Source organism: Acanthisitta chloris, unplaced genomic scaffold, assembly GCF_000695815.1.
Source record: "Acanthisitta chloris isolate BGI_N310 unplaced genomic scaffold, ASM69581v1 scaffold14132, whole genome shotgun sequence".
Classification (NCBI taxonomy): domain Eukaryota; kingdom Metazoa; phylum Chordata; class Aves; order Passeriformes; family Acanthisittidae; genus Acanthisitta; species Acanthisitta chloris.
The window spans coordinates 1-13,058 of NW_008662250.1; the positions used below are offsets into that span (position 1 = coordinate 1).

The window sequence follows — 13,058 nt, forward strand, 5'->3', positions numbered from 1 at the left end:
TAAGGTGAAATACCAAACAGACTCTGCTTCTGGCTCATGGAAGTAGCAGACTTTCCTCACCCTAAGCTCAGGTGAAGCGGTTAAGGGTTTTAAAAGTCACATGAAGAATGCAATTGACTTCTTAAGAAATCTCCAGGCCACAAAATGGAGATGTCAGGGGAGGTTCTGGGTGGAGAAGGGAAGGAGCAGATCACTCCCTCTTTGGGGTGCAGGAGGGGAAGGAGCAGAGTGAGGCTCAAGCAACCTCCCAGTGTAAGACCAGGCCGTAGTGCACTTGAACAGTGTGACAGCCACGGCAGCTCCGTGGCACAGAGGGATGCCATGGTAGCATACATTGATCAAGAAACCCATAACACTGTTGTCGGGCTCTTGGTTCAGAGGATCTCAGTTTCTTAGGCTGACTGCAGGATATATTCATCCTGCAAACGCTGTTTGTTCTTCTCATCACTTTGGTTCTCTGGCTCATGGAAGTAGCTGTTTGTTCTTCTCATCACTTTGGTTAAGAACTTAGCTGACATTATCCACCCTAACCTTTCTTGCATGGCAGCAAATTCTGTGTTGTTTCTCCAGGAGCAAAGGTGTGGTGTTGCTGCAGGAGCGAAGGAGACGAGCTTGTCCATGCAGGTGAGTGCCAGGACATACCCACACTACCTGGAAACAAAACCCTGGGGAGCAAGAAGAAAATACAGAGGTCTACCATGCATGAAGGCCATGGCACTATGACCAAAAAATTTCACCACTCCAGGAATTCCTGCTTCCGAGGGCCTCCAGCAAGATCTTTGTTATGTTTAACACTCCCATGCAGGTGTTCAGGACTCAGGCTCCCAGGGAACAGAGCTACTCTGGCAGTGGCCTTTTCCCAGCACTGATGAGGACAGCCTGGACTCTGCTGGATCCCCACCTCCCTAGGTTCTAAGACAAGCTGTTCTCCTATCCCTGCCCTTTCCAGCTGGGGTGCTGGCAGGAGAATGCTCTTCCCTCAAGGAACGCTTGGAAATGAGCATGGCCTGTGCTCTCACCTGTGGCCAGGCCCTTGGGGAGTGAGGAGACAATGTGGTTCATTTTGATATTCCTCCTCAGCAGCACAGGATCACCAAGGCCATGTTTATAAGGGGTCACATTGGTGCTGAGAGTCCTTTCAACAGACAAAAGCTGTCAGAGAAAAAGGTCTCCATGCCAGAAAGAAGACTGGAGCTAAAGGAGAGAGGCCAAGGCTCCTTCCCAGAGCAAATTCCTGTTGGAATAGGATTTGAAATCCAGGAAAGACACAAATAATGGTGCCCACAAGTGCATCAGCATGGGAATTCCCTATCCCTGTTTTTCAGGGATGATGGAGCTCTTTTCCAAGGCTGCTGAACTAGAAAGGATTATCTGAGGAAAGAGAAGTAACAAAATAGCAAACAGGCAGGACATATTGAGAGCAGCCCTGTGGAGAAAGACTTGGGGCTGATGGGTGATAAAAAACCCAAGAGGAGCTGCAGTGTAACAAAATACAGGCAGGACATATTGAGAGCAGCCCTGTGGAGAAAGACTTGGGGCTGATGGGTGATAAAAAACCCAAGAGGAGCTGCAGTGTACACTGGCAGCCTAGAAAGCCAAGCGAATCCTGGGCTGCATCCAAAGGAGTGTGGCCAGCATGTCGAGGGAGGGGGTTCTCTCCCTCTACTCTGCTCTTGTGAGACCCCACCTGGAGTACTACATATGGTTCCAGTGTTCCCAACATAAGGACATGGCACTGCTGATGGGTGATAAAAAACCCAAGAGGAGCTGCAGTGTACACTGGCAGCCTAGAAAGCCAAGCGAATCCTGGGCTGCATCCAAAGGAGTGTGGCCAGCATGTCGAGGGAGGGGGTTCTCTCCCTCTACTCTGCTCTTGTGAGACCCCACCTGGAGTACTACATATGGTTCCAGTGTTCCCAACATAAGGACATGGCACTGTTGGAGCAAGTCCAGAGGAGGTCATGAAGTTGATGAGGACTGGAGTCCCTCTCCTAAGGAGACAAGCTGAGCAAGTTGGGGCTGTTCAGCCTGGAGAAGAGATTTCATGGAGACCTCATAACAACCTTCCAGTGTCTGAAGGAGCCTACAGAGAAGCCATAGAGGGACTCTTGGTTAGGAACTGTAGTGATAGGACAAAGAGTAGTGGGTATGAATTTAAAGAAGGGAATTTAGGTTAAATATTGGGAAGCAATTTATCCCTGTAAGGGTGATGAGACACTGGAACAGGTTGCCCAGGGAGATAGTGGATGCCCCAACCCTGGAAGTCTTCAAAGCCAGGTTGGATAAAGCCTTGAGCAACCTGGTCCAGGGAGATATATTGCTGCCCAAGGCAGGGGGGATTGGGACTAGATGATCTTTAAGATCCCTTCTGAAATTTAACGTTCTATAATTCTATGAGAGAACTGAGTCTGAGTTTCCCTGCATAAAGACAGAAAGCAAAAATAAAACCATTTCCAGATTCCCCCTTCAAAGAATGGTTTAAGTCCTCCGAGGTGAGGAAGGAGATAGGAAGGAACACTTAAACACACTGAGAAGAGACCCTCAGGAAGAGATTTTGAAACAGATGTTTTGAGCATCCTCAGGACAGATGCACAAGGACAGTACTTATATGGGGAATAGCTTTTGTGCTCCGTGACACTGTACACTTGCATGGTGAAGTGTTCTCTGCAGGTGGTCAAGGCTCCTCTTCTCTCCACCATCTTTGCAGAGAGCGTGTACTGTGTACTGTGAATTCTCTCATTCCCTGATACTTGTTAAGGTTCACACCTTGACATTCTGTTACAATCTCTTCCTTCCCCACCCCCGACCTGTTTCTACTCCTCCACTCTTGGTGGCATGTTGGGAGTGAAGCTGGGCTGTGCACACCCTGTGTGTCTCTGCCCATAACAGGACACCTGATGCTCACCTGCTCAGCTCATGGGCAGTTCAGGAGGGAGTCCATGAGGTGGGGGCAGATGAGGGCACTGGAAGCATGCAGGAGTCCCTGCAGACAGTCCAGGGACCTTCCCCAGGGCAGACACAGGGCCCGTGTTCATCCCAGGTGCCATTAATCTAGGCTGAGGCCCCATGAGCATTCTACAGTCCACAGCCCAAGGGGGAGGTGAGGGATGTGCCAACACACCTTCCTCATGACAAAGAGTGTTGTCTCCCATGACTCACAGATGTGTCTGGAGAGATGGAGTGGGAGGATTCCTATCCTCCCTGCTGCCCAGCAGGCCTCTCCAGAGCCTCAGGAAGGCACACACAGACTGGGTGCTTTCCTGAGGCTTGGATTTGGAGAACTGCATTTGGGCCCCTATATGAGTGGATTTATGGGATTGTTCCCCAAGATCACAGTACTAGAAAGAATTGTCTGAGGAAAGAGAAGTCTCTTGTGCTGCAGATCATTTAGTGACCAGGCAGGACATTGAAGGGAACCAAAATAAGGATCTCATTTGGAGTAGCAACACCTGAGAATGGAACTCACCTGTGAGATCAACCTTGTCTTCCTCTTGGTGATCAATATGAAGATGACATTCCGTGAGCAGAGACAGGAGGTGTCTTTGAGCACAAGCACCTGTGGAGAATATCTCTCTCTCAAGGAGCTGCTGCTGGGAAGGGGAAGGAGGCAGCTGGCACACAGACTCCAGTGTGCCAGGAACAATGCAGACAAACCCCTTGGGTAGCTCAAGCCAGTGTGAGCTTAGAATTCAGTCTCTGGATCACTTTTCAAAGATGAATAGAGAAATCACCAATTAGAGGTTGAAAATTTGCACTGAGTTGCTTGTTCCCTCCCTCTTAAAAGGCAGAAGGCAAAGTGTAAACCTTTTCCAGATTGTACCTTCAATGCAAAATTGAATTCCTGTTAGTAAGGATTCCTAAGGGGGAACGAGGAACATAGAATATCACTCACAGAAAAGCTCCAAGAAGAGACTTTAAAACAGTGAATTTGAGCAACCTCAGGGCACATGGATGTTCTCTGCTTCAAGGCAGCAATGTCATTGTCCCAGTGACATATTTATGTTTTCACAGGCAGGACAGAGGAGACAAAAACCACCAGGTTCGTGGAATCCAGGCCGGAAAAGGACTTCCAGCAGCTATCCCAACGAGTTGAAACTCTGCAGCAAGATTTCAAGAACAGCCAGGAGTCCATACAGCATGACCTTCAGAGCCTCAGAGCAGAGCTGAAGAACCAGCAAGGTGAGGAGGCCCATTCTCAATCAAGCCTTCATATCTCTGAAGGCAAAAGGTGCTTTACAGGCAAAATGTCCTGTGCACTAGTCTTTCACAGCTCCTCAAAGTGGGTGAAGAAAGACAGCCCTTACAGGGGAATAGCTTTTGGGATCCTTGACACTGAAAGACCTGCTTGCTGAAGGGTTATCTGCAGGTGGGCAAAGCCCCTTTACTCTCCCTCGTCTTTGAAGAGAGTGTGTGCTGTGAGCTCTCTCATTCCCTGATACTTGTTAAGGTTTCCAGCTGGAAATCTGCTACCATCACTCTCCCTTTCTCTTTCTCCTATTCCTGAAATTCTGGTATTGCATTGTGGGCAAAGCCAGGCTGTGCACACCCTGTGTGTCAGGGCCCATGATGAGAGCCCTCTCTGTGCTCACCTGTTTGGCTCAGGGGCATCTCAGAGGGGAATACATGAAGTGGGGTTAGGCAAGGCCACTGGCAGCATCCTGCACTCACTGCAGGAAGCCCAGAGATCCTCCCCTGGGCTGGTAGAGGGCCCATGTTGTGAGCTCTCTCTGTCTCTGATATGCCATAATGGACCTACTACCATTTCTCTCCCTTTCCCCACTCCCCTTGCTCATGACAAAGACCATTGTCTCCCATGACTCACAGATGTGTCTGGAGAGATGGAGTGGGATGATTCCTATCCTCCCTGCTGCCCAGCAGACCTTTGTCAGCCTTCAGAAAGAGTCTCACAGGGCCTGTGCTGTTTCCCCATCTCTCCTTCAGTCAATCCATCCAAACCAATTCAAAGGAGCTGATAAGGAATAATCCCAGGCACCAGTCCATGCTCAGGGCTGCCCTGCTGGGAAGTAGCTCTGCACAGTTCCTGGTGTACAACTTGTACAGGAGGCAGCAATGTGCCCTTGTGGACAGGAAGGCCAGTGGTGTCATGGGGTGCATTAGGAAGTGCATTGCCTGCAGGTTCAGAGAGAAGAAACCCTGGTGAAACACCTCAGGATTTCTGTGTTGAGTTCAGGGAGTACTGAGGAGTAGAAGAAAATCATGGGGATCCTGGAGCAAGTCCAGCTGAGGGCTGCAAAGCTTTTGAGGAGACTGGAGCACTCCTCTTGTGAGGAGAGTCTTAGGGACATATTCAAAAGCCACCTGGACACAATCCTGAGAAAGGGTCTGCAGCAGAGCCTGCTTGAGCAGGGAGGTTGGACTAGATGACCTTCAGTGGTCCCTTTCAATGTTACCCATTCTGTGTTTCTGTGATGCTGTGAAAGTGGGAGGAGTATTTTGCCTCTCTTTCCAGAGCCCATGTGCCCATTACCCTTGGGAGATGGCCATGTCAGGGAGGGAAGGATCATAGGAGTACAGTGGTTCAATGTTACCCATTCTGTGTTTCTGTGATGCTGTGAAAGTGGGAGGAGTATTTTGCCTCTCTTTCCAGAGCCCATGTGCCCATTACCCTTGGGAGATGGCCATGTCAGGGAGGGAAGGATCATAGGAGTAGCCAAGCCCCAGAGAAAGAGCTAAAGGGAGGAATTTTGGTCTCAGGCCTTGGGCAAGCCCTGCTCTCCTTCAATGTTACCCATTCTGTGTTTCTGTGATGCTGTGAAAGTGGGAGGAGTATTTTGCCTCTCTTTCCAGAGCCCATGTGCCCATTACCCTTGGGAGATGGCCATGTCAGGGAGGGAAGGATCATAGGAGTAGCCAAGCCCCAGAGAAAGAGCTAAAGGGAGGAATTTTGGTCTCAGGCCTTGGGCAAGCCCTGCTCTCCTTCCACTGGGTCAGGCTTACCCAATCAGCCCTGGTGTGGCTTCTGTCCTGCCAACACTAACTTGCCATGGACAATGTTCCTTTCCTGGAAAAAACAGCTCAGGACTTGGATCATTCGTATTCCACTGTGCTCCGGGATAGGGCTTGTTAAGTAGTGAAAGGAGAACAGAGACTTCTTGGTCTTTTCTAAGAGGGAAGGCTCTGTGTCATTACTGGAACAAGGCCTCACCTCAGGGCAGGCAAGACTCTTGTCCCAGTAATGCTGGTCATTCCTCACAGGAAGGACAATGGAGCCTGCCAAGTGTCTCTAGGGGTAACTGGGGCACCTTTCTTCCCTGGTAGGTCCTTCTCTGTGAAAGTCCACCTCCTTTTTAGTCCATGCTCTGCCATTCCTCTGACTTCTCTCTCCCATCTGAAAGGAAGGAGAGGCCAAACTTATCTCATAGTAACTTTTAATCCTTGTTGGACTTTAGAGGGAGTGAGTTGGAGTCACATGTCCCATATTTGGGAAAGAAAAATATCACACACCCTGATTTACTCGTTTTTCTTGAAGACATGAGAAACAGAACTGTTAAGGCAAGAGCGAGTGCATGTAGTGGGGAAGTAGAGGAGTGTGAGGGTGGTCTCAGTGTCACTTAAAGCAGAGAGTTGGTATACTCTGTTTGAATCCCCCTTCATTAGGGGATACACCTTGAAAATGTTCAGAAGGTGGAAATGATAATGGACAATGAGCAGATTTTAAGGCACTCTGGAAGTGTGCACTGGGGAAGAGTCAATTGCCACCTGGAGATGCTCAAGCAGCAGCTGGGCTGTGGTGAGGAAGGTGCATCCTGACATGCAGATGGGAACAGTGCAGAGCCCTGCAGCTACAGCTCTTCCCACTGCATGGCAAACTGGAGAGGTGTCCTTCAGGGAAATTCATCTTCCTTGTCCCCTATCCCTTCTCCTCTGTGACCACCATGCCATCTGCTTTCTTCTCCTTAACAATTCCTGCCAACATTTCACAGTTGGTTAGACTTCTTCCTGCAATGCCTCAGGCTTTGCTTTTTGGAGAATGGCATGGGGTTCTTGAAGTGTTTCCCAAATTAGAGAACAAATGTGTTAGTCCAGGAAAACAAAGCCCTTTTTTCCAGAACCTTGGGTTGTGCCTTACCATGCTGGGGCCCAGCAAGCCTTGACAAATCCACTTATTGCCTTTTTTCTTTTCCCAGTGATGTCGGAAGTACATCGCTACAAAAGTAAGCATAAGGAAGACTATAGAGGTGAGTACTGAGAGCCTGAGTGCAGCTCTGGAAAACACATTCAACCCACTCAGAGAGCTGTTGGGAGAAAAACAAGTTAAGAGGAAAGGATGTTTCATGACTCTTCTCAGTGCCATGTGTTGTCAAAGGCCCTGACCATGCTTGTCAGGATCCACCTCAGCTATGGGGAGCAGGGGCATCTGCATGCACTGCTCACTGCAGACACTGTCTCCCACTCCTGCTTCGGCCTCTTTGGCCTTTCAGAAAAAGTATCAGGAGATGATCTTGCTCCACTGGTGGAGCAGCTCCTTTAAATCTGAGCTGAGCTAGAGGATCTCAGTTCATGACATTGCACCTTGCTCGAGTCCTGCCAGGGCTTCATCCCATCCACTGATGAGTGTGGAAAGCTGAGATAAGAAACATTTCCTCATCATTGTGGCAGTGAAGATCACTCTTCCACTCTAATCCATGTAGAAGTAATGCCCTAGACTGGTTCTGTCCTTTTATTGAGGAGAAACTACTTACAGCTTGACAATCCCCTTCAGACTTGGCTAAGGAGTAATTCATTACACCCAAACCTAATTCCAGCTTCTGTCAACTCCTGGTTCTTTCCCTTAAGCCACCCCCACAGCACTCCAAAGATGGAGGGAGAGGGTGTTCACCTGCACAGGCTCCTCCTTGGTGCTGCATGCTGGAGTCCCAGAAGCACTGGATGAGTGCTTTGCATTTGGTGTGTGCAGGCTGCCCACTCTCTCAGCCAGCAGCTGTAGCAGGTTGACCCTGACTGGGTGCCAGCCAGCCAGCAATGCTGCTCTATCACTCTTCTCTGCCAATGGACAGGGAAGAGAAAATATAACAAAAGGTTAATGAGTTGAGATCAGGACAGGGAGAGATCACTCATCAAATATCATTACAGGCAAAACGGACTCAACTTGGGCAAATTAAGTGACTTTATTGCTAAAAAGATTAGAACAGGATAATGAGAAATAGGACAGACTTAAAACCACATTCCCCCACCCCACCCTCCTTCACAACTCTGCTTCCTGCCCCTCAATGGCACAGGGAGACAGGAGTGGGGGCTATGGTCTGTTCATCACATGTTGTTTCTGCTGCTGCTCAGGGACAGGAGTCCTTCCCCTGCTTCAGCATGGGGTCCCTCCCATGGACTACAGCTCTCCATGAACTGCTGCAGCATGTGCCACTTTCCACGGGGTGCAGTCTAGTCTCTCAGGAACAGCTCCAGCACAGGTCCCCTGTGGGATCACAACTCCTGCCAGGAACTCTGCTCCAATGTGGGTCTCCTCTCTCCATGGGTCTGCAGGTCTCTTCCAGGAGCTACTTCAGCCCAGGCTTCCCAGGGCATCACAGCCTCCTTTTGGGCATCCACCTGCTCCTGCATGGCTCTCCCCCATGGGCTGCAGGTGGATCTCTGCTGCTGTTGATCTCCATGGGCTGCAGGGCACAGCTGCTTCACCATGGTCCTCACAACAGGCTGCAGAGGAATCTCAGCAGCAGTGCCTGAAGTACCTCCTCCCCCTACTTCTCCAGTGATCTTGGTGTCTGCATTGTTCCTCTCACATATTCTCACTCCTCTCTTATCTGGCTTCAAATTACTGCTGCACAATACCATTTTTCCTTTATAAATCTGTTATCACAGAGGCCTTACTACCACCACTCATTGGCTAGGCCTTGTCGCAGCGGTGTCACCATCCTGGAGTCACTGGCATTGGCTCTGACAGACATGGGGAAACTTCTAGCTGCTTCTCACAGAAGTCACCCCTGCCACTGCCAATAACTAGACCGTGCAAGTTTACTTCAGCAGCCCAAGGAAAGGACATGGTGGGATGGGAGAAGCTCAAGGCACCCTGAGGAAAGAGGCAGCCGAGTGCACCTGTGCGTGGAGGTGGGGGCAGTACAGATGAGAGGAGCATGAGGGCATAGAAAAGAGAGGATCAGCAAAGCAGAGCTTGTGTTTTCTGCTCCTTATGGCATGACTTGACCATTGCAGGGGATGTCACCCTGGATGCTGACACAGCTCATCCCAGATTGGAAATCTCTGCAGATGGGAAGAGAGTGAAAGATACTGGTGTCATCAGAGACTTGCCCAGCAATGAGAAGAGATTTGATTCCCATATGTTTGTGTTGGCAAAGGAAGGATACATATCTGGAAAATGCTACTGGGAAGTAGATGTTCAGAGAAGAAGAAGCTGGGCCTTGGGTGTTGCCAGGGAATCTGTGACCCGCAAGGGGCCGTTGACTCTGTCCCCTCAGAATGGCTTCTGGGTCATTGGGTGTGCAGATGGGAGAGAATATTGGGCCTACACAGATCGTTGGACCCATCTGAGTGTGAGTGGGCAGCTGAAATTCGTTGGGATCTTCCTGGACATCCCAGCCAAGCAGGTGTCTTTTTATGATTTCCTTAATGGAGAATCTCTATACACTTTTAACATTGCTGATGGCAGCAACCAGGAAGGGAAATTCATTCCCTTCTTCTCTACAGGTCCTGCTGCTGTAGAGCCTGACCCTGAGCCTCTGGTAATAGTGTAGTTTTGTTATGCTGATGAAGAGTTCACTCTGCATTTCAAAGGTCAACAATATACAGCCAGTGATCAAAGCACATTGTGATCATGCTGCTTCCTAATTTGTGTCTCCTGAACAAAGCTGATGAAGAAGAGGATAGATCTGTCATAGTAGCCAGGTCTGGAATTTTGTACATTTTTTAACAGAATGATTTTTTTTTGATGAGGAATTTAATGTGCTCAAGGCAAAGAAAAGTTCCTGTTTGTATGAAAAGAACATGCTCTTGAGGACTGTGAGTTTTCCTAAAAAAATACTCTCCTTTTCCTGACAGCCTGTGATTTTTCATTTTGTTGAGGAGAGACAGTGATAGAGAGGCTTTGTGGGCACCTAGCAGCCAGTCAAGATCAACCCTCACATGTCCCATGGCTTTTGAATATCTCCAAGGAGGGCCTACACATCATCTCTGGTCATCCTCAAAGTAATAAAGTTTCTCCTGATGATCCAAGGGAACCTCCTGTTTTTGCCCATTGCCTGGTGTCCTGTCACTGGCACCTCTGAGAAAAGCATCCTTCAGGTACTGCTATACATTGCTGACACCCATTCAAGCCTTCTCCTCTCCAGATTGAATAGTCCCCACTCTCTCACCCTTTCCTCACATGAGAAAGGCCTCAATCACTTTATCATATGAGTGGGCCCTTCCTGGACACTCTCCAGTGTGTCCATGTGTGTTTTGTACTGGGGAGTACAGCCAGCAGGTGTGGCCTCTCCAGTGCTGAGGAGAAGGGAAAGATCACCTCTCCCATCTTGTTGCCTCTCTCCTCCTAATATTGCTTGGGTGTCAGGGACTGCAACAAAAGTTGTCTGGCTCAAAGCACTCAGTTGGGAAAATCGTGGGGGGAGCAGGTTGAGGTCTGCGTAGGTGGGGCGGCGTCATGCTCCCCCCAGCCCCTCGAGCCTCAGCAGGTAACTGCAGGTCTGCACTGGAATGGCCTCGGTGTCCACATGGCTCTGATGTGAGCCCTGAGATGGTGGTGGTCAACCACGTGGCCTTGCTGCAAGCCCCGAGATGGATGCTGAAGCTCCTGGCTCTGCCTAAAGTGCAGGCTCGAGTGTGACCTCCCACTAGGACGGGTCTTGGACAATGGGAATGGATAAAGGGACAGTGAGACATGTGCCTCATGGTGTGCCCTATGGCCCTGGCTTGGAAGCTGATGAGACCACATTGGATCCACGGGTGGTGACTATCTGCCTCTCTTTATCATCTATTTTCCTCTCATGTATTTTTCTCCTTTTTGCTCTTCTTTTCTCCTTTGCAGCATACTAAGTTAGAAGCTGCACTGAGCAGTATCTCCTTAATTAGTCGATAAATGCTGTAATCAGTGCCCACTAAGGGCTTTGTTCTCTCAAGGTATGCTAATTTAAAGTTTGCCCTGAATGTTTAAATGCTATAAAGTTGTGCTGGTTTGAGCTGAAGCAGAGTTAACTTTCTTCACAGCAGCTAGTATGGGGCTATGTTTGGGTTTTGTGCAGAACACAGAGTTGATAATGCAGAGATGTTTTTGTTGTTGCTGAGCAGAGCTCACACAGAGCCAAGGCCTTTGCTGCTTTCCACACTGCCACACTGGCAAGGGAGTTGGGGATGCATGGGAGACTGGGAGGAGACACAGCTGGGACAGGTGACCCAAACTGACCAAAGGGATATTCCATACCATATGACTGGGCTCAGTATATAAAGTGGGAGAAAGAAGGAAGAAGGGGGAACATCAGGAGTGATGGCATTTGTCTTCCCAAGGAACCGTTACGCGTGATGGGCCCTGCTCTCCTGGAGATGCTGAACACCTCCTGTCTGTGGGAAGCAGTAAATTAATTCCTTGTTTTGCTTTGCTTGTGTGTGCAGCTTTTGCTTTGTCTATTAAACTGTCTTTATCTCAACCCATGAGTTTTTGTAGCTTTTACCCTTCTGATTCGCTCTCAGATCACGCTGGTGGGGGAGTGTGTGAGCGGCTGCTGGTTCTTGGCTGCTGCCTGGGGTTAAACCACGACAGAAGTTTAGTGATTTTCCTTTTGCTGACTGTCTTATTCCACACAGGTGACCCAAAGTTCCTAAGTACAAATTGTTTCTTTTTAAACCTCCTGAGAACTGAGGGTTTTTTTCTCCTGCACACTGCCCAGGGTTATTCAAATTACCTTCCCCTCAACCTGTTGAGCCGTCGGGGGCATTACAGTGGGACACCAGTTTCTCTTTGCAGTAAGAGCATATTCCTCAACTTGGAGCCCACCACAACCCTTAGGTCCTTTTCTATCCAGATGTTTCGCAGTTGGGTGTCCCAGCATGTGCTGGTGCCTGAGCTTGTTCCTCCCCAGGTACAGGAATTTGCCCTTCACCTTGTTTAATGCAGCCCATTTTTCTCCAGACTGTTCAGGAACATTGGGATGACAGCAGGACCCTCCAGCATGAGCCACGCCTGCCAGTTTGGGATGATCATCCTACATGCTGAGGGAACTCTCCACACTATAACTGAAATTTCTAATGAAAATGTCAAACAGGACAGAATGAGTATTGACCTCTGGACTACACTGCTAGTTTCTGCCTCCACATGTCCAGGACTGTGCACTGGTGCAATCCACTGTGCACTGGTTTCTGCTAGAGCCTTGTACTCCTGTGGGGGTAACGTGTCAGGCCATCAGGTCTGTGCAGTCATGTAAACCCAGTTGTCCCTCTCCTCCCTATTTACCCACCAGACAATGTAAATACATGTGCAAGTACCAGATATTCTTTTGGCTCAACCCATGCAGATTACATTTATGATGTGTGTGGAAAGGGCTGGGCCTGGTGGAAGGGTTGATTGTGGCCAGGTTGGCATTGACAGGGCTCAGGGGGAGGTGCTGCCCTTCTAAGCCATGTTCTGGCAATTCCCCACATGAACTGGTGAAGATGAGTGAGGGGTCAGCACGAGGCAGGTTCACTGTGATGGGGACAGAATAGCTGCAAGCTGCAGGGATGGGTGGGAATGGGATTGGGAATGGAAAGGTGGAGAATGTGGACAGAGGAGGAGCTGGAGGAGCAGCCTCAAGGCTCCTGTCCCAGCCCTTCCCCAGCACAGCAAAGCCCAAATAAGCCAAATTTGACACACCTGCCCCATTTGCCTAGCACAGAAACTCTCTGCCAGAGAGAAAAGGCTGTGTGGGCGATTCTCCGTGAGCACTTGCCAAGATGCAGCACTACCAGAGCTGGCTGTGGGAGTGCCTCACCAGGGTATATGCTGCAGTGCTGATCAGTTCTTGCACGTGGGGCTTGTGAGGGAATATGAAATCCTGTTATTTCAGCTGCTGGCAGCAGCCCTGCACAAGGCTCAGGCT

General features: G+C 49.5%; 1 protein-coding gene across 1 annotated transcript; it reads left to right on the forward strand.

The window, feature by feature from the left end:
* The first annotated feature begins 3,455 nt into the window (after positions 1 to 3,455).
* On the forward strand, positions 3,456 to 9,725 carry LOC103798282 (zinc finger protein RFP-like). The gene is made up of 4 exons (XM_009070534.1): positions 3,456 to 3,519; positions 4,012 to 4,179; positions 7,149 to 7,199; positions 9,187 to 9,725. The coding sequence occupies exons 1-4, from the start codon at positions 3,456 to 3,458 to the stop codon at positions 9,723 to 9,725; spliced, it is 822 nt and encodes a 273-aa protein (XP_009068782.1).
* The last annotated feature ends 3,333 nt before the right edge of the window (positions 9,726 to 13,058 follow it).